At 41.1% G+C, this 19,568-nt stretch overlaps 1 protein-coding gene across 3 annotated transcripts in view; it reads right to left on the bottom strand.

Moving 5' to 3' along the window:
* Nucleotides 1-19,568, bottom strand: part of ISPD (Nucleotide-diphospho-sugar transferases superfamily protein) — a 127,533-nt gene that overhangs the window by 42,255 nt on the left and 65,710 nt on the right. For all 3 annotated transcript variants that reach the window (XR_016099324.1, XM_088945149.1, XM_088945150.1), the window contains exon 8: nucleotides 7,566-7,634. Coding sequence is in view for 2 of the 3 variants with exons in the window: in XM_088945149.1 (XP_088801275.1) it covers nucleotides 7,566-7,634 (69 nt within the window). In the remaining variant the exon portion in view is untranslated. The remainder of the gene's footprint in view (nucleotides 1-7,565; nucleotides 7,635-19,568) is intronic.

Below are 19,568 nucleotides of genomic sequence, written 5' to 3'. Positions count from 1 at the left end.
AATCTGTGCACAAGATCAGCACCAATTTCCAGGAAAAAACAATATAATAAATCTGATTTACAGACTTGTACGGAATAACAGTCCCAACCTACTAGTTTTCCAGAAGGTCTACAAGCATTAATCACTAAGAGGGATCCTTACGCACATGTCTGGAATGGTGTAGCCCTTTTGTAAAGATGCCTGCAAATTGGTTCTCAGAGCTGACATAGGGAGTACATACTTTGCCTGTGATGACCTTCTCTCTGATAAAATGCTTGTTAACTTCGATGTGTTTTGTTCTATAATGTAGCACTGGGTTAGCAACAATGTTTATAGCTGCTTTGTTATCACAGAATAGAGTCATAGGCTTGTCCACTGGGAAACCCAACTCACTCAACAGATTCTTTATCCACATACCTTTAACTACTCTGAGCCATTGCACTATGAAAAAGCTCTTTCGCATTGTCTGACTGAAAAATTAGGATTTCAGTCTGAAATTGAGTGAAGACCATCCATTGAAAATCTTGGATAATTTTTGGTACTTCCTCCTTGGTTCGCATAGGATATACCCAAATATATCTACAATAATCATCAATGAGGGTAATGAAATAATGAAGGGTTGAGAGATCCATCACAGGGATGCCCAAAGATTGCGGAATAAGGGGCGAATTTCAAAAATTTTTCTCTCCCTTCAATTGGGAATCACATTCCCTATTTAGAAAATCACATTTTCAAGGATAAATCTTAAACCTTAAACTGAACCAGATCTTAACCAAAAGGAATGGGAGAGAATGATACCTGATACGGAGAAGCAATATCTCCCAACGAAGGTGTTCACGCCCAAGGAAGGATCCAAAGACCGCTCCCACTGAAGATGGCGCAGTGCAGGATGGAGCAGAATCAACAGTGTTCTTCCCCAAGAACTCTGTCCTTCGCAAAAACAGCAGGATGGAACGTGAACACAGCTTCCTTTTCAATCCTTTCTCAAAGAATTGATGTCAAGATCCAATCTTGACTTCTCCCACATTTGGAGATCGACCTGGCAAACAGGGCAGCAAGAGCAGGGAGGCGGCAAGAGAGTATTCGCAGGGTGCAGAATTCTCTCTTCTTGATTTCAGCACTAAAGAGGATCTGATATGTTTCTTAGTCTCTCTCAAGGCTGCCGCCCCCTCCTTCCTTTTGTTAATTTGAAAAGATCAGCTCCTAATCCCATTAGGAGGTGCTTATCCAAATCATATTTGGATCAGCCTTCTCTTCTAATGATAAGGATAAACCCTTATCTTATCTGCAGATTAGATTAGCTTTATCCTAATCTTATTAGGAGGTTTCTAGATCTGAATCACATTCAGATCTGGACTCTCTGAGTGGATAGGATCAAGACCCTATCCTAACTGCTAATCCATCTCAGAATTTGCCCCTTTAATTAACTAAATTAATAGCCAAGTTCGAAATGGGCTTTAGGCCCATTAAGCTTATGTGCTCACTTAACCTTCCTAACTACTGCCCAGTTGGGCTTCCTTGTATGGCGTGGGACCCAAGCATTGATCTACACATCAGCCACATGGGTTCGGCCCAGCCTTTGTTACAAGGCCTGGTCGAATACACTGTTAAAGACAGTGCACCCCCTGAAACCCATCAAATGGGCTCTATGGGCCCAACACTTACCCTAAGTGGTCCCTGGGCCAAGCCACCTTGTAACACCCAGGGACTGTGGGCAGATGCAAGATTAGCCCATCAGGCATTATCCTCAATGGTCTTACACTTAACCTCTCAGCCCTTAATGATCATACACTGCCCGACAAGAGAGGACCTCTCCCTCGGCTGCAAGGAACAGTGTTGCACTCTCCACTTATATGGATCCCGGGAATTAAAACCCTTTTGCAAACATTTTAGAAACCATAATATATATACTTTTATATCTCATATAAAATATATTTTGCAAAACAAATTTCAACGGTTGAAATCGGTTGCCGGCAGTCTTGGTTTCCAACAGTGAGAGTGCATCCCCGATCATTACCTTTGTCCGACAAAGGGGCTGATCCTGTCACTATGATCACCCACTCAGATGAATTCTCGGATTATCCCAACGTACCCAGGTTTTGACCCCCGCTAAGGATCTCACTGATTGGTACATCAAAGACAGTCCGATCCGACACCTAGTGCAGTATCATAATCGAGTCTAGGGGTCGGGTGTAACTTTCCAGTTTTGCCCATCAATCTCCAAGGTCCAGGGCAATACTGGAAATCTGGTCCAGTTCAAAGATTCAATTAATCCCACACTGTATGTGCCTAGGGCCTCACCCCGATAGCTGAGACAAGCCACCCCAACCGACTTGGTGGCACCACAGTGTCAGCCTTGTCAGGATAGGTCTCCCCAGACCGACCCACTGGCTGTGAACATTCTAAACTAACATGAGTCTCAATAAGTGTCCAGTTTAAGGGTATTACACAGAAACATACCAAGGGAACATGAATCAAATATGTACTTTTATTCATTTACAATAAACTCATAAAGTACATCAATTTTGATTGAAGCTAAGGGCATACAAAACTGTCTAACAAATAATTGTAGCCATTCTCAAATGGTAAACTAACAGGGCCCCATACATCAGAATGAACAATGTGAAAAGGAAATTCAGATTTACTATTTTTTTTAAGAAAATGAGTTCTACAATGTTTACTTAACTGACACGTTTGACAAGAGAAATCTGAAACAGACATTGACTTAAACGGTTTTGGAAATACAACTTTTAAAGACTCAAAAGACAAATGACCAAGGCAACAATGCCATAAATAAACTTGACTCTTACAGGACTAACTCATAGACTCTGTAACATGAAGACCAACCTTATTCTCCAGCATGTGAAGTCCATCAACCATACGTCCCCTACTAATTGTCCACCCCGAGACCAGATCCTGAATCACACAGTGAGAAGGGAAAAAGGTCATTGAGCAGTTTTAGGAATTAGTAACACTACTAACAGAGAACAAATTAATGGGAAATTTTGGAACATGTAGGACATCAGAGAGGGTAAGGCCAAGGGGAAGAGAGATGGTTCCTTGACCAGCTATGGAATTGTATTATCCATCAGCTAGTCTCACCTTGTCTCTTCTAGAAAGAAGGTGATAGGTTTGGAAGTAAGAGGACGTAACATTGATATGTGTTTTGACGCTCCAGAATCAATGATCCATGGAGAATCAAGGGTGTAAAAAGCAACATGGAAAGCTGTGGCAGAGTTACCTGACGTAGATGCAAATGAGGTTGAGGGAGGAGCATCCATCTGACGAATTGCTCTACCATAGAGCTCTAAATGGTCACGGAAGGAATTCATAATATCCTCCCTCGGGTCAGATCCAAAAAGATGTGTATGAGTCACAGTAGAGATGGATGGCTGATTCTCCCGAGTAGCCATGTTGGCCATGTTGTATTTCTTTGTACCTTGCTGTCCGGACCTTTTATTCACATTTGGACCTTGCTTCTTATTCAGATCTTGAGCCCATTTTGGTTTCCCATGAAGATCCCAACTGGTATCTTTGGTGTGTCGGGGTTTTTGGCAATATGTGCACCACAACTTGTCCTTATCTTCTGTTTTCTTCTGGAGATCTCCTTTCCTAGAAGAAGATCCCACACTAGTAGAGACACCCCCTTTTGCTGCCAACACAACTGCATCCCCACCAGGGTTGTTCATCAAATTCCTTTTACTCTCTTCAGATTGCACAAGAGCATAAACTTCCTGAACTGATGGAAGATCTTTAGAACTGAGAATATGTACTCTGATAGATCCATACATAGGATTCAGACCATGTAAGAAGGCAAACACTCTTTGCTGGGAGACAAGTTTCTTGTACAGTTTTGCATCCTCGTCACACTTCCAATCCACATTCTGGTAATGGTCCAACTCCTTCCAGACAGAAGTCAAGTCAGAGTAATATACTGATAAACACCTCTCCCCCTATCTACAAGTAGACGATTCTGCTTGCAGTTGATAGATCTTGGCATAGTGTCGCAGTTTTGAATATGTAGATTTTGCTTGTGCCCAGATCTCATTTGCAGTTTCAGCCCACATGAAATTCTTCCTTATTTGAGGTTGCATGGAGACCAAGAGCCAAGACATAACCATATTGTTCTCCTGATTCCATCTATCATATTTAGCACTCCCAAAGTGTGGTTCTTTAATTCTCCCATTTGTAATTTCAGCCCACATGAAATTCTTCCTTATTTGAGGTTGCATGGAGACCAAGAGCTAAGACATAACCATACTGTTCTCCTGATTCCATCTATCATATTCAACACTCCTAGAGTGTGGTTCTTTAATTCTCCCATTAATATAGCCTATCTTCCCCCTTGCAGTGATGTATAACTTGATCCCTCTTGACCACTCTAGGTAATTTAAACCATCAAGAGAGACAACAGTCATAGGAAAGGATAGGTCACCACCCCCACTCATTCCATTCAGCATTGAAGAAACTCCAGACGTGGCTGAATCTTCACCACTCATGATTTCAGGTTTAAAAAACAGCATCCAAAGAAGGAGCACTGCCTCATAGAGCTGTTACAGAAGGCACCAGGCACTTCCTGACCTTCAGTCCACTAAAAAGACTGCTATTGCAGCACACAAACAGGTCCTTATGACCTACGGTTTCACAGGGATCCAAGAACAAACACCGCTGTTGCAGCACGTAAACAGGTCTGTATGACCTACGGTTTTATAGCAATTCAAAAGACAAACACTGCTGTTGCAGTACATAAACAGGTCTGTATGACCTATGGTTTTACAGAGATCATATGACCCCTCGACAGAATGGAAGATGCAAGGTGAAGTTCACACACCTAATCAGCAGACCTGGTACAGTGCCAACTTCAGGGCAGCCGAACAGTCAATGAGATCAAAGTAAAAAAAAAAAAAAGGGCTACTTCAGTCCATCAACAGGGTAGCCGAACAGCAGTAACACAAAAAGGAACACCGCAGTTGAATATTAGGGCATCAACAGTCCATCAATGGGTGCAAAGAAATACAAAAGAAACTTCAGTTGAATACCAGGGCATCCGAACAGTAGATGACTAGTAGATAATACCTTCTTGAACATCAAATGATAGCCTCTCTATAAACCAGAACTTTCTCTACGAACATCAGATGATAGCCTCTCTACAGCCGAACAGTTAATGTTGGCAAACTTCTTTGAACATCAAATAGAAAACTCTCTATGACCAGAACTCTTTTCTGCACTGGAAGATGAAAAGTCAGGCAGGCATCTTCTTGCTTCAGGTCGAACAGAAAATGGATACGGCTGGGAGATGAAGAGACTGACTGCTCGAAATTAGAGGATGAACAAACCAGATTTGCTTGACATCACCCTTCAGGCCTGGATGACTTGCTCTGATACCATGTTGAGCAAGAGAAGAGAAAGAGAGAGAAAGAGAGGAGAGGCGAGAGGACTGAGAGCCCAAAAGAATCCTCCAGGCATGTGCAGTATGTTATTATTTATACTAGGCTGGTTGTACAACATAAAGTATGAAGAAATTACAAAAGTACCCTTGCGGTACTAAACACGTGTACAACAACATCTGTCAACAAAAAAGTTAGAGGTTCCGGTCAATGATCCAAGGAATTCTACAATTACCTTAAACAATCGCATGATTAGTAGTAACATGACTACCTGAATGGGAAAAAGCTATAGAGGCTAGGTTGCCTAATAATGTAATAGTGGATTTGGCAATGAATAATTAATAGAATGGAATGGCATAGCAGGTTTCATGTAACTGACCTCATATGGACAAAGCTTAGATGATAGTGATTAATTCAATGGAAAAATACCATATCAGAAATTCTCTTAAATTAATGGAAAAATATTCTCCAAATTGGTGCATCCTTTTTAAAGCCAATGGTGAGATCATGGTACACAATATTGGCAATATTCACTTATTAAGTCACTATAGTTCAAGAAAAAGAAAAATGCTTATAACTGCAAAAGAGTATTCTTAATTTAATCAAAACAAGTAGTAGCAAAAAAAGACAAGTCAAAATGGTATGTGATATATTTGTTGAAGAGAAGATGGCTAAATAGCTAAGGGAGACAGAAAGATACCTACTAAAGTCTCTTAGTTTTCTCCTATTTGAGTTATACAGCTCTTTACTATAATTTTTTGAACCTTAAATGTGCAATTATCCTTCTTTTGATGATTCCTTGAAGGTTTACTAACTAATTCCATGCTTGTAGAAACCTTTTCTATTTTTTATCTTTCCAAATATCTTGGGGAACTATCTTCGAAATTTCTCCATCTCCACAGGGCAAAATGTCCATTTATATCAAAATTGTGAACCATGGGTGAGAGTTGTTATCATTTAATAATCTTCTATCTATTTATTGCTTGTATTTGGGAATGCTTTTCCTTTCTTTTTGAGTGCAGATGGTCTTTCCCTATGGAAGTGGCTAACCTTCTTAACCCAAGCACATTAAGGTTGCCAAAGAAAAGAGGCAGGGTTACGTGGAGGTGAACCAGGGCAGCTATCATTTGGACAATACGGGAAGAGAGTAACAGAAGAATATTTAAGGAGAAAGAGAGAGATCAAAGGGCATTGATAAAAGTGATCCATTGGGTAAAATCTTTATGAATTTTTCAGCCTTCACATCTGCTGAAATTTGGAAAAATTAGGGGGGGGGGAGTGGCTGCAACTTATAAAAAAACCAAAGATACAAAGAGTTTAGGCTCCAAGAAGGATTCATCAAATTGAACTTCAATGGAAGTACTACTGGAAACTGGGGCCCACCAGGAGTGGGAGCTCTTGCGAACAAGAACAGCAACATGGTAGCTATGCTTTTTGGGCCCAGCTGGACTTGGGGACTCCACAATGGCTGAATTATGTGTTGTTATCCATGGGGTACAACAGGCAAGAAGCATGAATTTGAACAACCTAATTACATGACAAAAGATGTGGTCCAGAAAAGAGTAGGTGGAACTACAAATTATTGAAGGCTTAGCTGAAGTCATTTACTAAAGTAGTGTAGAGATGAATCTGAATACAAGAATATTTTCTTTGTATACATCATAATCAGTTCCTATATATGTAAAATTTACATTCATGTGCCAATCTGCTAGAGACAACAAAATCAAGTAACACATGTCTATAGTATTCAAAGACTAATTATTTATTTAATTAATTTTGATTGGAAACAGTGACTTGTATTCAATAATTAAAAAGTAAATACAATATGCCAAGCATCCCATACAAATGATCCCAAAAAAGTAACTCCTATTACAATGCCACCGAAAACAATTGTTCCCTATTTATTCCTTGTTTGGCCAAACTGTCAGCCAAAACATTAGCTCATAAAATAACATGAAAAAATATGAGTTTATAAACTTACTTTCTATAAGTTATTAATTAAGATGATAGTGTAATTAAATAATATATAATAGAAGAAATACTTGACTAGATGACTATAAAATGCCCTAATTGGCTAATCCATGTTTGGTGCATCCTTCATGTGTCCTAAACAAAAGAAAATAAAGAGCAAAAGATCACAACTGAAAAGATTCTATTAGAAGCCGATGTGGAAGTAGTATTTTAGAATGCCATATACACCTCTTTGATTGTAGCTTTAACAGGAACTCCAAGGACAGCAGCTCCATTCAGCCAACCATCATTAATAACCTAGTAGCAAAAAGAAAAGTCAATTAACTTTTAAATTTCCAGTAAAATATAAAAAATACCAGCTACATAAGCCCATTCCCTGAAAAAAGAATAAAATTAAAATCAAAGCAACTCCATACAATTTAATGTACGGGATGGTAGTATAGCAACCTTTTTATGTCATTGCACCAATCAGTTTGTCATATGGAAGATAAGAAACATTCTGTCAAGAGTGTGTGCGTCTGTGCATAAGTTTCATTTGTATAACATAACCTGGTTTTAAAGGCTTTGAGGTGAGGAGGTGAGGCAGAGCCAAAAACACCTAGCCTCCTAGAGCGAGGCATATACCTCACTGCCTCATGCCTCATAAACAGCATCAAAATTATTAAAAAATGAAAAAATGTAAAATATATTAGTTATAATTACTATATATTAAAATGGAGAGATCCAAGCTGGCACTGTCCTGTTCTCTGTTTTTTTTTTTTTTGCAATTTTTAAATTTTTCTTCAAAAACTCAGATATATTAACATCTCTTTGTTACATTTAGATTCCCAAAATGCCTCCTGCCAACCCAATAGCAGTCCATGATTGCTCTTGTCTTTTTTTGTGGTTTTTTCAAATTTTTTTCCATTTTTCTTTTCTCCGAGAAAAATGCCATATCAGCTTCATTTTTTGGATATGTTTTGCCTTCTGAAGAAGAATATGAAATGCTGGCTTTTGTATTCCAAAGTGTATCTCACACCTTTTTCTCTCTCTTCGCTTAGCAGAAGGGGCGTTTCCTGCTTCTTTATTTTTATGTGCTCTCCTATCTTTATTTTGTGACAATACAAGGTTTGCATGAACATACCAGTAACAAGATTTTGTCAGATGAGCCAAGAACGAGCTGGGTTGCAAGTCATCTTTTTTATTTTATTTTGCTCCCCAAGGGAAGCCCCAAGTACCACATAGGCCATAAACTTATCCCACACCCAAGGATCCTTGCGACAGTGTCTACCTCTCTGTCCTCAATGTTAACCCCAGCTACATAATTTTTTTCAAAATTTATTCCTAGCTTTCACATCCTTTCTAAAAGCCTCATTAGTAATCTTAAAATTCTTGATTGTTGGGGATCCTCACTGTCACAACTTCATCGCTTCCAACTCTCCAACGTCTAAAATGATCTTTCCAATTCCCTTTCTAGTCTTCAAAAGAAGCCCATTACTTGCTTCTAGACTCTTTCCTCTTCAGGGTTAAACTAGGGTTTTGGTTTTAGAAGGGGCTTGAGAGAAAGAGAATGTGATCTTGTAATTGAAATGCTAAATAATTTAGGGTCAGCATTCTTGGATTCAAGGGTGGATAACAATAGAATTTGGAAACCTTCTTCGTCTAGTTTGTTCTCTTGTGCTTCTTTCTTTGACTCCCTAGTTCTCTCAGACTCGTGGGGAGGAACTTTCCCAGTGAAAGAGATATGGAGTAAGCCTATTCCTCCAAAAGTTCAAGCCTTGTGTTGGGAAGTTTTTCTTTTTGAGATAAATAGCTCTAACGTGCTTCAAAGAATAAGGCCAAATAAAACGCCTTTCCCCTTATATATGCATCTTTTGCTAGGCAAATGGTGAAACTAAAGGAATGGGAGATCCATCATATGGATGGCCGGACCATGCAAGGTGGCTGGGTGAAATTTCAAAAATTTCTTTCTCCCACCCGGGAATCCTATTCCCTGATTTAGAAAAATTGCATTTTTCAAGGTTCGTTCTTGAAACAAACCGGACCAAATCTAAAACCAAGATTAGGGAGAGGAATACCTGATATGGAATAACAGTAATTCCCAACGTAGGTGTTCGCGCCCAAAGAGATGACCAAAACCCGCCTCCATTGAAGATGACACAGCTTATGGTGAGGCTAGATCAACGGGGTGGTTCTTCAGCAAGAACCCTAATTCTTCAACAAGAATCAGGCAAGGGGTTGGTGAGCACGACTTTAGATTATTTCTTCTAGCAAGAAACAATATCAATAACTATTCTTGATCAGATCCAAAAGAGGAGATCGAACTGGGTAGGGGCGACAAGAACTGGAGGAGAATGCTGCAAATTTCCGAGTGTCTGAAACTGGTGAATTTGCCCCCTATTTATAGCCTTCTTTGGATCCGCTTCCTAGTCTAATTAGAAAAGAGTTTCTTGATTCAAATCTGATATTTGGATCTGGAACCTTAAATGGATAAGACTTATCTTATCCTTTAAATAAACCTAATCAGATTATGAACCAAAATTCGCCCCTTTTTAATTAACTCACTTAAGCCCTATTCAAAATGGGCTTTAAGCCCATTTAGTCACATAGCTCACTTTCTCTTTAAATGTTGGCTAGCTTGGCTCTCTTTGTATGGCATGGGACCTTATCATTGATCTCCACATAAGCCACATGGGTTCAGCCTAGCCTCTTTTACAAGGCCTGGCCGAATTCACTACTGAATATAGTGAACCCCTGAGTCCATCAGTATGGGCTCTTAATGGGCCCAACATTTATAATAAATGGTCCTTGGGTCCAGCCATTTTATGAAGGCCCAAGGACTATGGGAAGATGTGAGTTTAGCCCATCAAATTTATTATCCCTAAAAAGTCTTACACTTAACCTTTCAGCCCTTAATGATCATACACTGCCCGACAAGAAATGACCTCTCCCTCGGCCGCAAGGTACAGTGTTGCACTCTCTACTCACATGGATCCTGGGAATTAAAACCTTTTTTGCAAACATTTTGTGAAAACGGTAATATATATGTATATCTCTATATAAATATATTTTGCAAAACAAATCTCAACAATTTGAAATCAACTGCCAGCAGATTAGGTTTCCATCAGAGAGAGTGCATTCCCCGATCATTCACTTTGTCTGACAAAGGGACTGATCCTGTCACTATGATCACCCACTCAGGTGAATTCTCGAACTGCCCCAACATACCCAGGTTTTGATCCCCTCTAAGGATCTCACTGATTGGCATATCAAAGACAGCCCAATTCAACACCTAATGCAGTACCATAATCGAGTTTAGGGATCAGGTGTAACATTCTAGTTTTGCCCATCTATCTCCAAGGTCCAGGGCAATATTAGAATTTGGTTTGGTTCAGGGTTTCAAGAAAACCCACACTACATGTGCCTCAGGTTTCACCCTGTCAGTTGAGACAAGCCACCCCAACCCACTTGGTGGCACATCAGTGTCAGCCTTGGCAGGATAAATCTTCCTAGATCTATCCAACGACTGTGAAGATTCTAAACTAACACGAGTCTCGTAAGTGTCCAGTTTAAGGGTACCCTTTTCCTTTCACAAGAAATTCAACTAAATCTACAATCAGTGATTTCTACTTGGTATCAGATCAGGCCGAAGGTTCCTTGAGTTGTTTCCTCATGCAGCCCTAGATCGGCTGACTGCATGGTGATTTAAGAAGCTCATTGAAGCTCTTAGGTAAACCCAATTTTTGGATTTTTTGGTGGACTGTGTGCCCTATAGCTGGTATAGGGTTTCTCATCAAAATCAGGAAAAACTGGAGAAAGGGGAAGAGTCATGTTTCTGTTGGACTATTCAATTTTGACCAAGGAAGTGACGCCCTAATTTTTTAGGGTTCCTTGGAGTTTTCTGCAAGGGGCGGTTCAAGTCCTACCTGATTTGGAGGCTTCTAGAGAGAGCAACTACCTCTTCTCTCTCTTCTCCCGTCCTATAGAAAAGGAATCTTTTGTGGGAAGACAGTCTAGGACACCAGAAATGTGTTGTTGGTTCCAGAAGTGTTTCGTTTGATCTTGGTACATATTTCAGTTATTTTCTTTACATTTTTTGAGAAGCATGGAGGGTCACGGAGTTCAAAATAAGCCCTAGAGTGAAATGGGACCAGTGAGAGGAGGTGATGGAGACCTTTTCGGGACTAAGACCATTACTTCAGTTAGGTTGGATGGTGCAAATTACTTAGAATGGTCACAATCTGCAAAGGGGGCCATTGGTGCTTGTGGGAAATTAGGGTATATCACTAGTGAGGAAGTGAAACCCGAAACTAGCAACTCTCGGTAGGTACAGGACAATTATATGGTGATGACTTGGTTGAGTAATTCCATGTTGCCCCATATAGGTAAAAATTTTTTATGGGCAAATACAACTAAGGAAATATGGGATGAGGTTGCAGAAACCTATTCACAGAGGGAGAATGTTGCTAGGGCTTATCAGTTGAGAAATTAGATTATTTCTACAAGGCAGGGAGATAGACCTGTTGTAGCCTATTTTTCAGCCCTTAAAACCATGTGGCAGGAGATTGACCATTTAGAGACATTTTCTTGGGAAACCACTAAGGATGCAATCTACCTATCAGAAACATCTAGAGAAGTATAGGGTGTTTGAATTTCTTGCTAGCCTTAATCCTGAGTATGATATTGCAAGACAGCTTCTTCTTTCCAAGGACAGTGTTACCCTCTCCCAAGCATATGCCTTTGTGTCAGGGGAGGAGAGCAGGAGAGATGTGATGATGAAAAATCCTGTTTCTAATCAGTCTGCCATGGTGAGTACTGTGAAACCTAAACAAAGTGGAGATCGGGGTGGTAGTGAAATCAAGAAGGAAGATAAAAGAGATTTGATTTGTGACTACTATAAGAAGTGTAAACACAAAAGAGATACTTGTTGGAAGCTTTACCCACATCTTGTGCCGACTAGACTGAAAAATAAGAAGGGAAATGCACATATGGCAGTTACTGGTGACATTCCGACCCCTCCTACTACAACTGCTCTGGAGTCCGTTGCAACTGCTGGAATAAGGGCCGAACTTGAGAGGTATGGGCAACTTTTGAACAAGCGGGATACAGCCAGTTCCAGTTCAGCAGCAAGCGGACAACAAGGTACAGGTGGCACTGGTGGAGTCCACTCTACAGCCTTTGCTCACACAAGTAGTTCACACGTCACTACAAATTATGTTTCTACTTCAGGTAAGGAGGGACCTCCTTGGGTTATAGATTCTGGAGCCTCAGAGCACATGACCCATAGCTCTACTATTTTTTCTTCTTACCAGCTCTGTTCTGGCAGAGATAGGGTCTCCACAACTGATGGATCCCATGTTCCTATTGCTGGGAAGGGACCTGTCAAGATTAGTGATTCTATTTCTCTACCCTCAGTTCTTCATGTTCCTAGATTGAGCACTAATTTGTTATTTGTTAGTAGTTTGATTAAGAACCTGAACTGCTCAGTAATTTTTTCTCCTGCTCATTGTATTTTGCAGGATCTGGATTCAAAGAGGACGATTGGGAGTGGTCATGAAGTGAATGGGATCTACCACCTGGATGTTCTTCCTCATCATCAGAGTCATCATGTCAGCAGGGATAGTGAGTAAGGGTCTGTGGGTCAAATTATGCTTTGGCATAATCGTTTGGGCCATTTACCTTTTTCTTCTTTGAGTCTTTTGTTTCCAAAAGTTTTTGAGTCGGTTAGTTTGTCAAGTCTGAAGTGTGAAGGTTGTCAACTTGGAAAGCATTGTAGACATTCATTTAAACCTAGTAATAAAAGGTGTTCTTCTTTTGATGTTATTCATTCGGATGTGTGGGGACCTTACCATGTTCCTTCTATGGGAGGCTATCGATATTTTCTCTTATTTGTGGATGATTTCTCACGATACTCTTGGGTTTACCTGATGAGATCCCGCGATGAAGTACCATCCTTGGTGAGGCAATTTCATCAGATGGTGCTAACACAATTGTTAGACAGTCTTGTATTCCCTTAGCTTCAATCGGATTTGATGTACTTTTGTTATTTAGTGGAAATAAATTAAAGTGCATGTTTGATTCATGTTGTTTGGTATAATTCTGTGTAAGACCCTAAAACTGGACACTTATAGAAACTTGTGTTAGTTTTAAATGTTCACAGCCATTGGATAAGTCTGGGGAGATTTATCCTGCCAAGGCTGATACTGATGTGCCACCAAGTGTTGGGATGGCTTGTTTCGGCCATCAGGGTAAGACCCAAGGCACATGCAGTATGAGATTGCTTGAACCCTTGAACCGGACCAGATTTCCAGTATTGCCCTAGACCTTGGAGATAGATGGGTAAAACTGGAAAGTTACACCTGACCCCTAGACTCGATTATGACACATCACTAGGTGTCGGATCGGGCTGCCTTTGATGTGTCAATCAGTGAGATCCTTAGTGGGGGTCAAAACCTGGACATGTTGGGGCAGTCTGAGAATTCATCTGAGTGAGTGGTCATAGTGATAGGTTCAGCCCCTTTGTCGGACAATGGTAATGATCGGTAATGCACTCTCTCTGATGGAAACCAAACTACCGGCAGTTGATTTCAATTCTTCTCTTGTCGGGCAGTGCTTGATCATTAAGGGCTGAGAGGTTAAGTGTAAGACCATTTAGGATAATACCTGATGGGCTAATCTTGCACCTGCCCACAGTCCCTGGGTTTTTATAAGATGGCTTGGCCCAGGGACCACTTAAGGTAAGTGTTGGGCCCATAGGGTCCATGTGATGGGCTCAAGGGGGTCACTGAGTCTTTCAGTGAATTCGGCTGGGCCTTGTAATAAAGGCTGGGCCGAACCCATGTGGCTGGTGTGTAGATCAATGCTTGGGTCCCACGCCATACAAAGAAGCCCAACTGGGCAGCAGGTTGGAAACTAGTTAAACACTGAACACTTAATGGGCCAAAAGCCCATTTCGAACTGGGCTGATATGATCACCAGTTCATAGGGCGAATCTGAGATTAGTGTTAGTAAAAGGATTGGGTCTTTGACCTTATCCACTCTAAGAGACCAAATTCAAATTAGATTTGAATCTAGTAACCTCCTGATAAGATCAAGAGTTAACTAACTTAATCTGCATATAGGATTAAGATTAACCTCTATCCAAATACTGATTTGGATTGGGATAACTCCCAAAATATTGGGAGGTTTCTTAATCAAGAAGAAAGAGGAGAAAACCCTAGCAGAAATATCAGATTTCGAACTATGGGGTTTGAGTAAGCAAGAAACACATCCTGCAATCTGAGACTTGATCTCTCACAGACTCCAGAGAAAAGAGACAATTCTGCCCTCTTCATCCCTAGACTTCTCCTTCAGCCGCCGCCACTACCTGTTGGAAGATTGGATCTTTGCAGCAACAGGAAGTCAAGAAAGCAGTTCTTGACAATAGTCTTGCAAGAAAGACACTAGGATTCGGTGTTCAAGGTTTCCAGAGGGTTCTTGTGAAGAATCCAGTGTGTAGGACGCACCCTGCTAGTTCCGTTCCATCCACAGCTGTGTCATCTTCAACAGGAGCAGATCTTGGTTACTTCTTTGGGCGTGAACACCAACTTTGGGAGATATTATTTCTTCAGATCAGGTATAATCCTTCCTGTTTCCTTTTGGTTCAGATCTGGTTTGTTTATGGTTCAAGTAGGATCCTTGAATAATGTATTCTAAATTTAGGGAATATGATTCCCAGTTGGAAGAAGGTAGGAAATTTTTTTGAAATTCGCCCCCCCCCCATTCCGCACCTTTCTTGGGGTCCATTAGATGGATCCTACCATTCTTTCAACAATTTGGGACAAGAATAAATGTGTGCATATCAGACAATGCCATGGAATATTTTGAAAAGCACCTTGCTTCATATCTATTAGAATATGGTGTTGTCCATTAGAGTAGTTGTCCCTACAGTTCACAACAGAATGGTGTTGCAGAAAGGAAGAACAAACACATTGTTGAGATTGCAAGAAGCACGATGAGCACATCTACAGTTCCAGTTTGGTTTTGGAGTGACGCAGTTCTCACTGCAGTATATCTGATTAATAGGGCGCCCTCTCGTATACATGGATTCAACACACCATTCAGTCTCCTTTTTCCTGAAGGGGAGATGTTTCATATTCCTCTCAGGGTGTTTGGGTGTGTCTGCTTTGCACATGTCCTTGGTTCTCACCGCTCAAAGCTTGATCCCAAGGCAAAGTCTGTCTTCCTTGGATATGCAAAAAATCAGAAAGGGTACTACTATTATGATCCAGTCTCTGGGAGCCAGTATGTTACCATGGATGTCACCTTTTTTGTATCCACATACTTCTTTTCAAAGAATCCTTCTCAAGGGGTGTTTTGGGGAATTGAGTCAACAGTCTATTCCTCTTCCAGTTCTAGTCCCTGTGTCTACTCCTGTTCTTGACCATCCTGTGTCTACTCGTGTGCATGACCATCTTGTGTCTACTCCTGTGCTTGACCATCCTGTGTCTACTCTTGTGCATGACCATCTTGTGTCTACTCCTGTGCCTGACCATCCTGTGTCACCTAACTTACCACCTCCTTTGCGTCCTGCTTCTCAGCATTACTTACGTCAGAGACTTCACAAGGAGGTTGATTCCACTACAGCAGAACTCACATCACTTCCTATCGATTCCTTGGAGACTCCAGATTCGGCTGACATGGATTCAAGTATTCCTCTTGGTCCCGCTACTGTTTCAGTTCCTATTGATTCTAGTAACCCTGTTACAGATAACCTTGATCTTCCTATTGCTCTCAGAAAAGGGAAGAGTGTACTACTCATTGTATTTCACAGTACTTATCTTACAGTGGACTTTCTCCTTCCTACTGTGTTTTTCTTTCCTCTCTTGACTCAGTGTCTATACCCAAGGGTGTTAGTGAGGCTCTCTCCAAACCTGAGTGGAAGACAGCTATGTAGGAAAAGATGGCAACTTTGATTAAGAATCAGACATGGGACATTGTGGATCTACCAGAAGGCAAGGAAACAGTTGGATGCAGATGGGTTTACATGGTAAAATATAAGGCAGATGGAAGTATAGAAAGGTACAAGGCAAGACTTGTTGCAAAAGGGTACACACAAACCTATGGTGTTGATTACTTAGAGACCTTTACACCGGTTGCAAAGATGACCTCTGTTTGAATACTTCTTTCTCTTGTTGCCTCATACTCTTGGCCCTTGTTTCAAATTGATGTGAAAAATGCTTTCCTAAATGGGGATCTGCAAGAGGAAGTGTATATGGATCTTCCTGCTGGCTTTTACAGTGATACTGAAAAGGGAAAGGTATGCAGGCTTAAGAAGTCACTTTATGGCTTGAAACAATCTCCCAGAGCATGGTTTGACAGATTCAGAAAGGCCTTGATTGCTTTTGGATACACTTAGACTCAATCCGATCATACCTTGTTTGTGAAGAGAAGGGGATCTTTGGTGTCAGTCCTAATTGTTTATGTGGATGATATTGTTGTCATGGGGAATGACCTAAGTGAGATTGATTGTCTGAAAAGGAATCCACATAAAGAATTTGAAATCAAGGATCTTGGAGAACTGAGATACTTCTTAGGCATTGAAGTTGCAAGATCAAAACATGGAATTTTTATCTCTCAAAGGAAGTATGTCTTGGATCTTCTTCAAGAGACAGGGAAGCTTGGAACGAAGGCAATCAGTACCCCTATTGATCAGAACCATAGAATCAATGCATCAAAAGGTGAACTAGTAAAGGACATTGGGAGATATCAGAGACTTGTGGGTCAGCTGCTATACTTGTGTATGACAAGACCAAACATTTCCTATGCAGTAAGTGTGGTAAGTCAATACATACATGCTCACGAGTCTAGAATTGGGAGGCAGTTGACAGGATTCTTGCTTATCTGAAGGGACACCCGGGCAAAGGCATATTGTTTACTGATCATGGACAGTTGAAACTAGAGGCTTATATAGATGCAGATTGGGCAAGATGCCTTGATGACAGGAGATCAACTTCAGGAGTGTGCACCCTTGTTGGAGGTAACCTTGTCTCGTGGAAGAGTAAGAAACAAAAAGTGGTGGCAAAATCAAGTGCTGAAGCTGAATACAGGGCCATGGCACAAGGAGTTTCATAACTTCTCTAGATCCGTTCCCTATTAAAGAAATTGGTGTACAAGCAGAAGAACCTATAATGTTAAACTGTGATAACCAGGCAACAATTAACATTGCCCATAACCCAGTCCAACATGACCGAACTAAGCACATTGAAGTGGATAGACATTTTATCAGAGAAAGAGTAACTTCTGGAGAAGTTTGTCTTCCATACATTGCTTCTGATCTACAGCTCGCGGATGTTCTCACAAAAGGTGTTGCAAAGAACAAGTTGGAGCATGATCTACACAAGTTGGGAATGTGTGACCTTTACTCCCAACTTGAGGGGGAGTGTTGAGTTGGGCCTAGTTGTTTTTTATTCTTATTTTAAGCTATTTGGTTAGGAAGTTGTTGGGCTTTAGGCCCATTAGTTTATGTTTTTAAGTTGTGACTGTTCAGCTACATTAGTAGCCGCCCTACTAAGGGCATCCTTGTAATATATCATCCTTTGAGTGAAGTATAAATATAATGAGGGCTTGGCAAGAATGATTTGCTGCAACGGATAACAAAACTCGAATGGTGGTCATCTTGGCTACTGGGGCAAAGGTCTCCAAGTAGTCTATACCATAAGTCTGAGTGAACCCCTTTGCAACCAGCCAGGCTTTGTACCTTTCAATAGATCCATCAGCATTATGCTTCATAGTGAACACCCATCTACATCCCACCGGTTTGTTTCCTTTTGGTGGGTCAACCAGTGCCCAAGTATTATATTTCAACAGGGCATTCATTTCGACTTGCATTGGATCTTTCCATTCTGGAACTGATAAGACATCTTGCACTGTTCTTGGAATAGGGACATCGGCAATGGAAGTGAGATAGGACCGGTAAGATGGTGATAGACGGCCATAGGATAAGAACTGTGAAATGCTGTGAGCTGTAGAAGTGGTGCAATGTCGTTTCCCTTTGCGAATGGCAATAGGGAGATCAAGGTCATCCACAGGAGGGGAAGTGGCAACAGTGAGAGATATCTCAGTAGGCTCTGGATCTAGAGGCATAGAAGGAACTGGAGCTGGCCGGAACTGCCGAAGACTAGGATCAACCTGCCTGCATCGCCTGTGATAGACTCTCAACTCCGGCTCCCTCTGACCACCCTCACCACTACAACCTTCATTACCCAGTGGAATAGGTAAAGGAACAGCCCCACTTCTACCAGCCCCACTTCCACTCTCACTGCTCTCCCCCTGAGGAAAGAAACTCAAAACAGCCCCAATCTCACTGCTCTCCCCCTGAGGAGAAACCCTAGGATAATAGGGTGTCTCCTCAAAGAAGGTGACATCCATGGAGACAAACCGTTTCCCTGAAACTGGATCATAGCAGCAATAACCCTTTTGAGTTTGTGCATAACCAAGGAAAATGAATTTGGAGGCCTTAGGTTCAAACTTGGAATGATGGGGCCCGAGAGCTGAACGAAACAGGTACAACCAAAGGTTTTAAGGGGAACAATGAACAACTCCTCGTCTGGGTATAGAAGGGAAAAGGGGGTTCTCATATCAAGGACCCAGGAAGGAACTCGATTAATGAGATAAACTGCTGTGAGGATAGCATCACCCCAAAAGCGAATAGGTACATTGGAGGTAAACATAATGCTTCTAGCCACCTCCAAGATATGCCTATTTTTCCTTTCGGGAACGCCGTTCTGCTGTGGTATATAAGGGCAAATGCTCTGGTGAATAACTCCATGGCTAAGAAGGTAGGAGGTCAATGGCTGAGCAAAGTATTCCTTTGCATTATTAGATCTAAGGACTTTGATTTTGGTCCCAAACTGATTGAAAACCATCATATGGAAGTTTTGGGTCAGAGCAGGGACCTCATCCCGAGAACGCATAAGATAGACCCAAGAAACCGGGTATGGTCATCAACAAACAGTAGAAAATATTTGTACCCACCCATAGAAGAGATATGATATGGCCCCCAAACATCAGTATGCACAATATCAAAAGAGGAATTACTCCTTTTATTACTTAAAGAATAAGAGGTTCTACAATGGTTGGCAAGCTCACAACTCTTACACCTCAACTTTGATAACTCAACAGACTCAAATAAAGCAGGAAACAGACTCTTCAAAGACTTAAAAGACAAATGACCTAATCGGTTATGCTTTGGCATAACCGAACTCACAGACT

The sequence above is a fragment of the Nelumbo lutea genome, chromosome 5, assembly GCF_056320005.1.
Source record: "Nelumbo lutea isolate HS-2025 chromosome 5, American lotus-T2T, whole genome shotgun sequence".
Classification (NCBI taxonomy): domain Eukaryota; kingdom Viridiplantae; phylum Streptophyta; class Magnoliopsida; order Proteales; family Nelumbonaceae; genus Nelumbo; species Nelumbo lutea.
The sequence above is the reverse complement of the archived record's forward strand: the minus strand, read 5'-3'. Positions and strand labels throughout refer to the sequence as shown.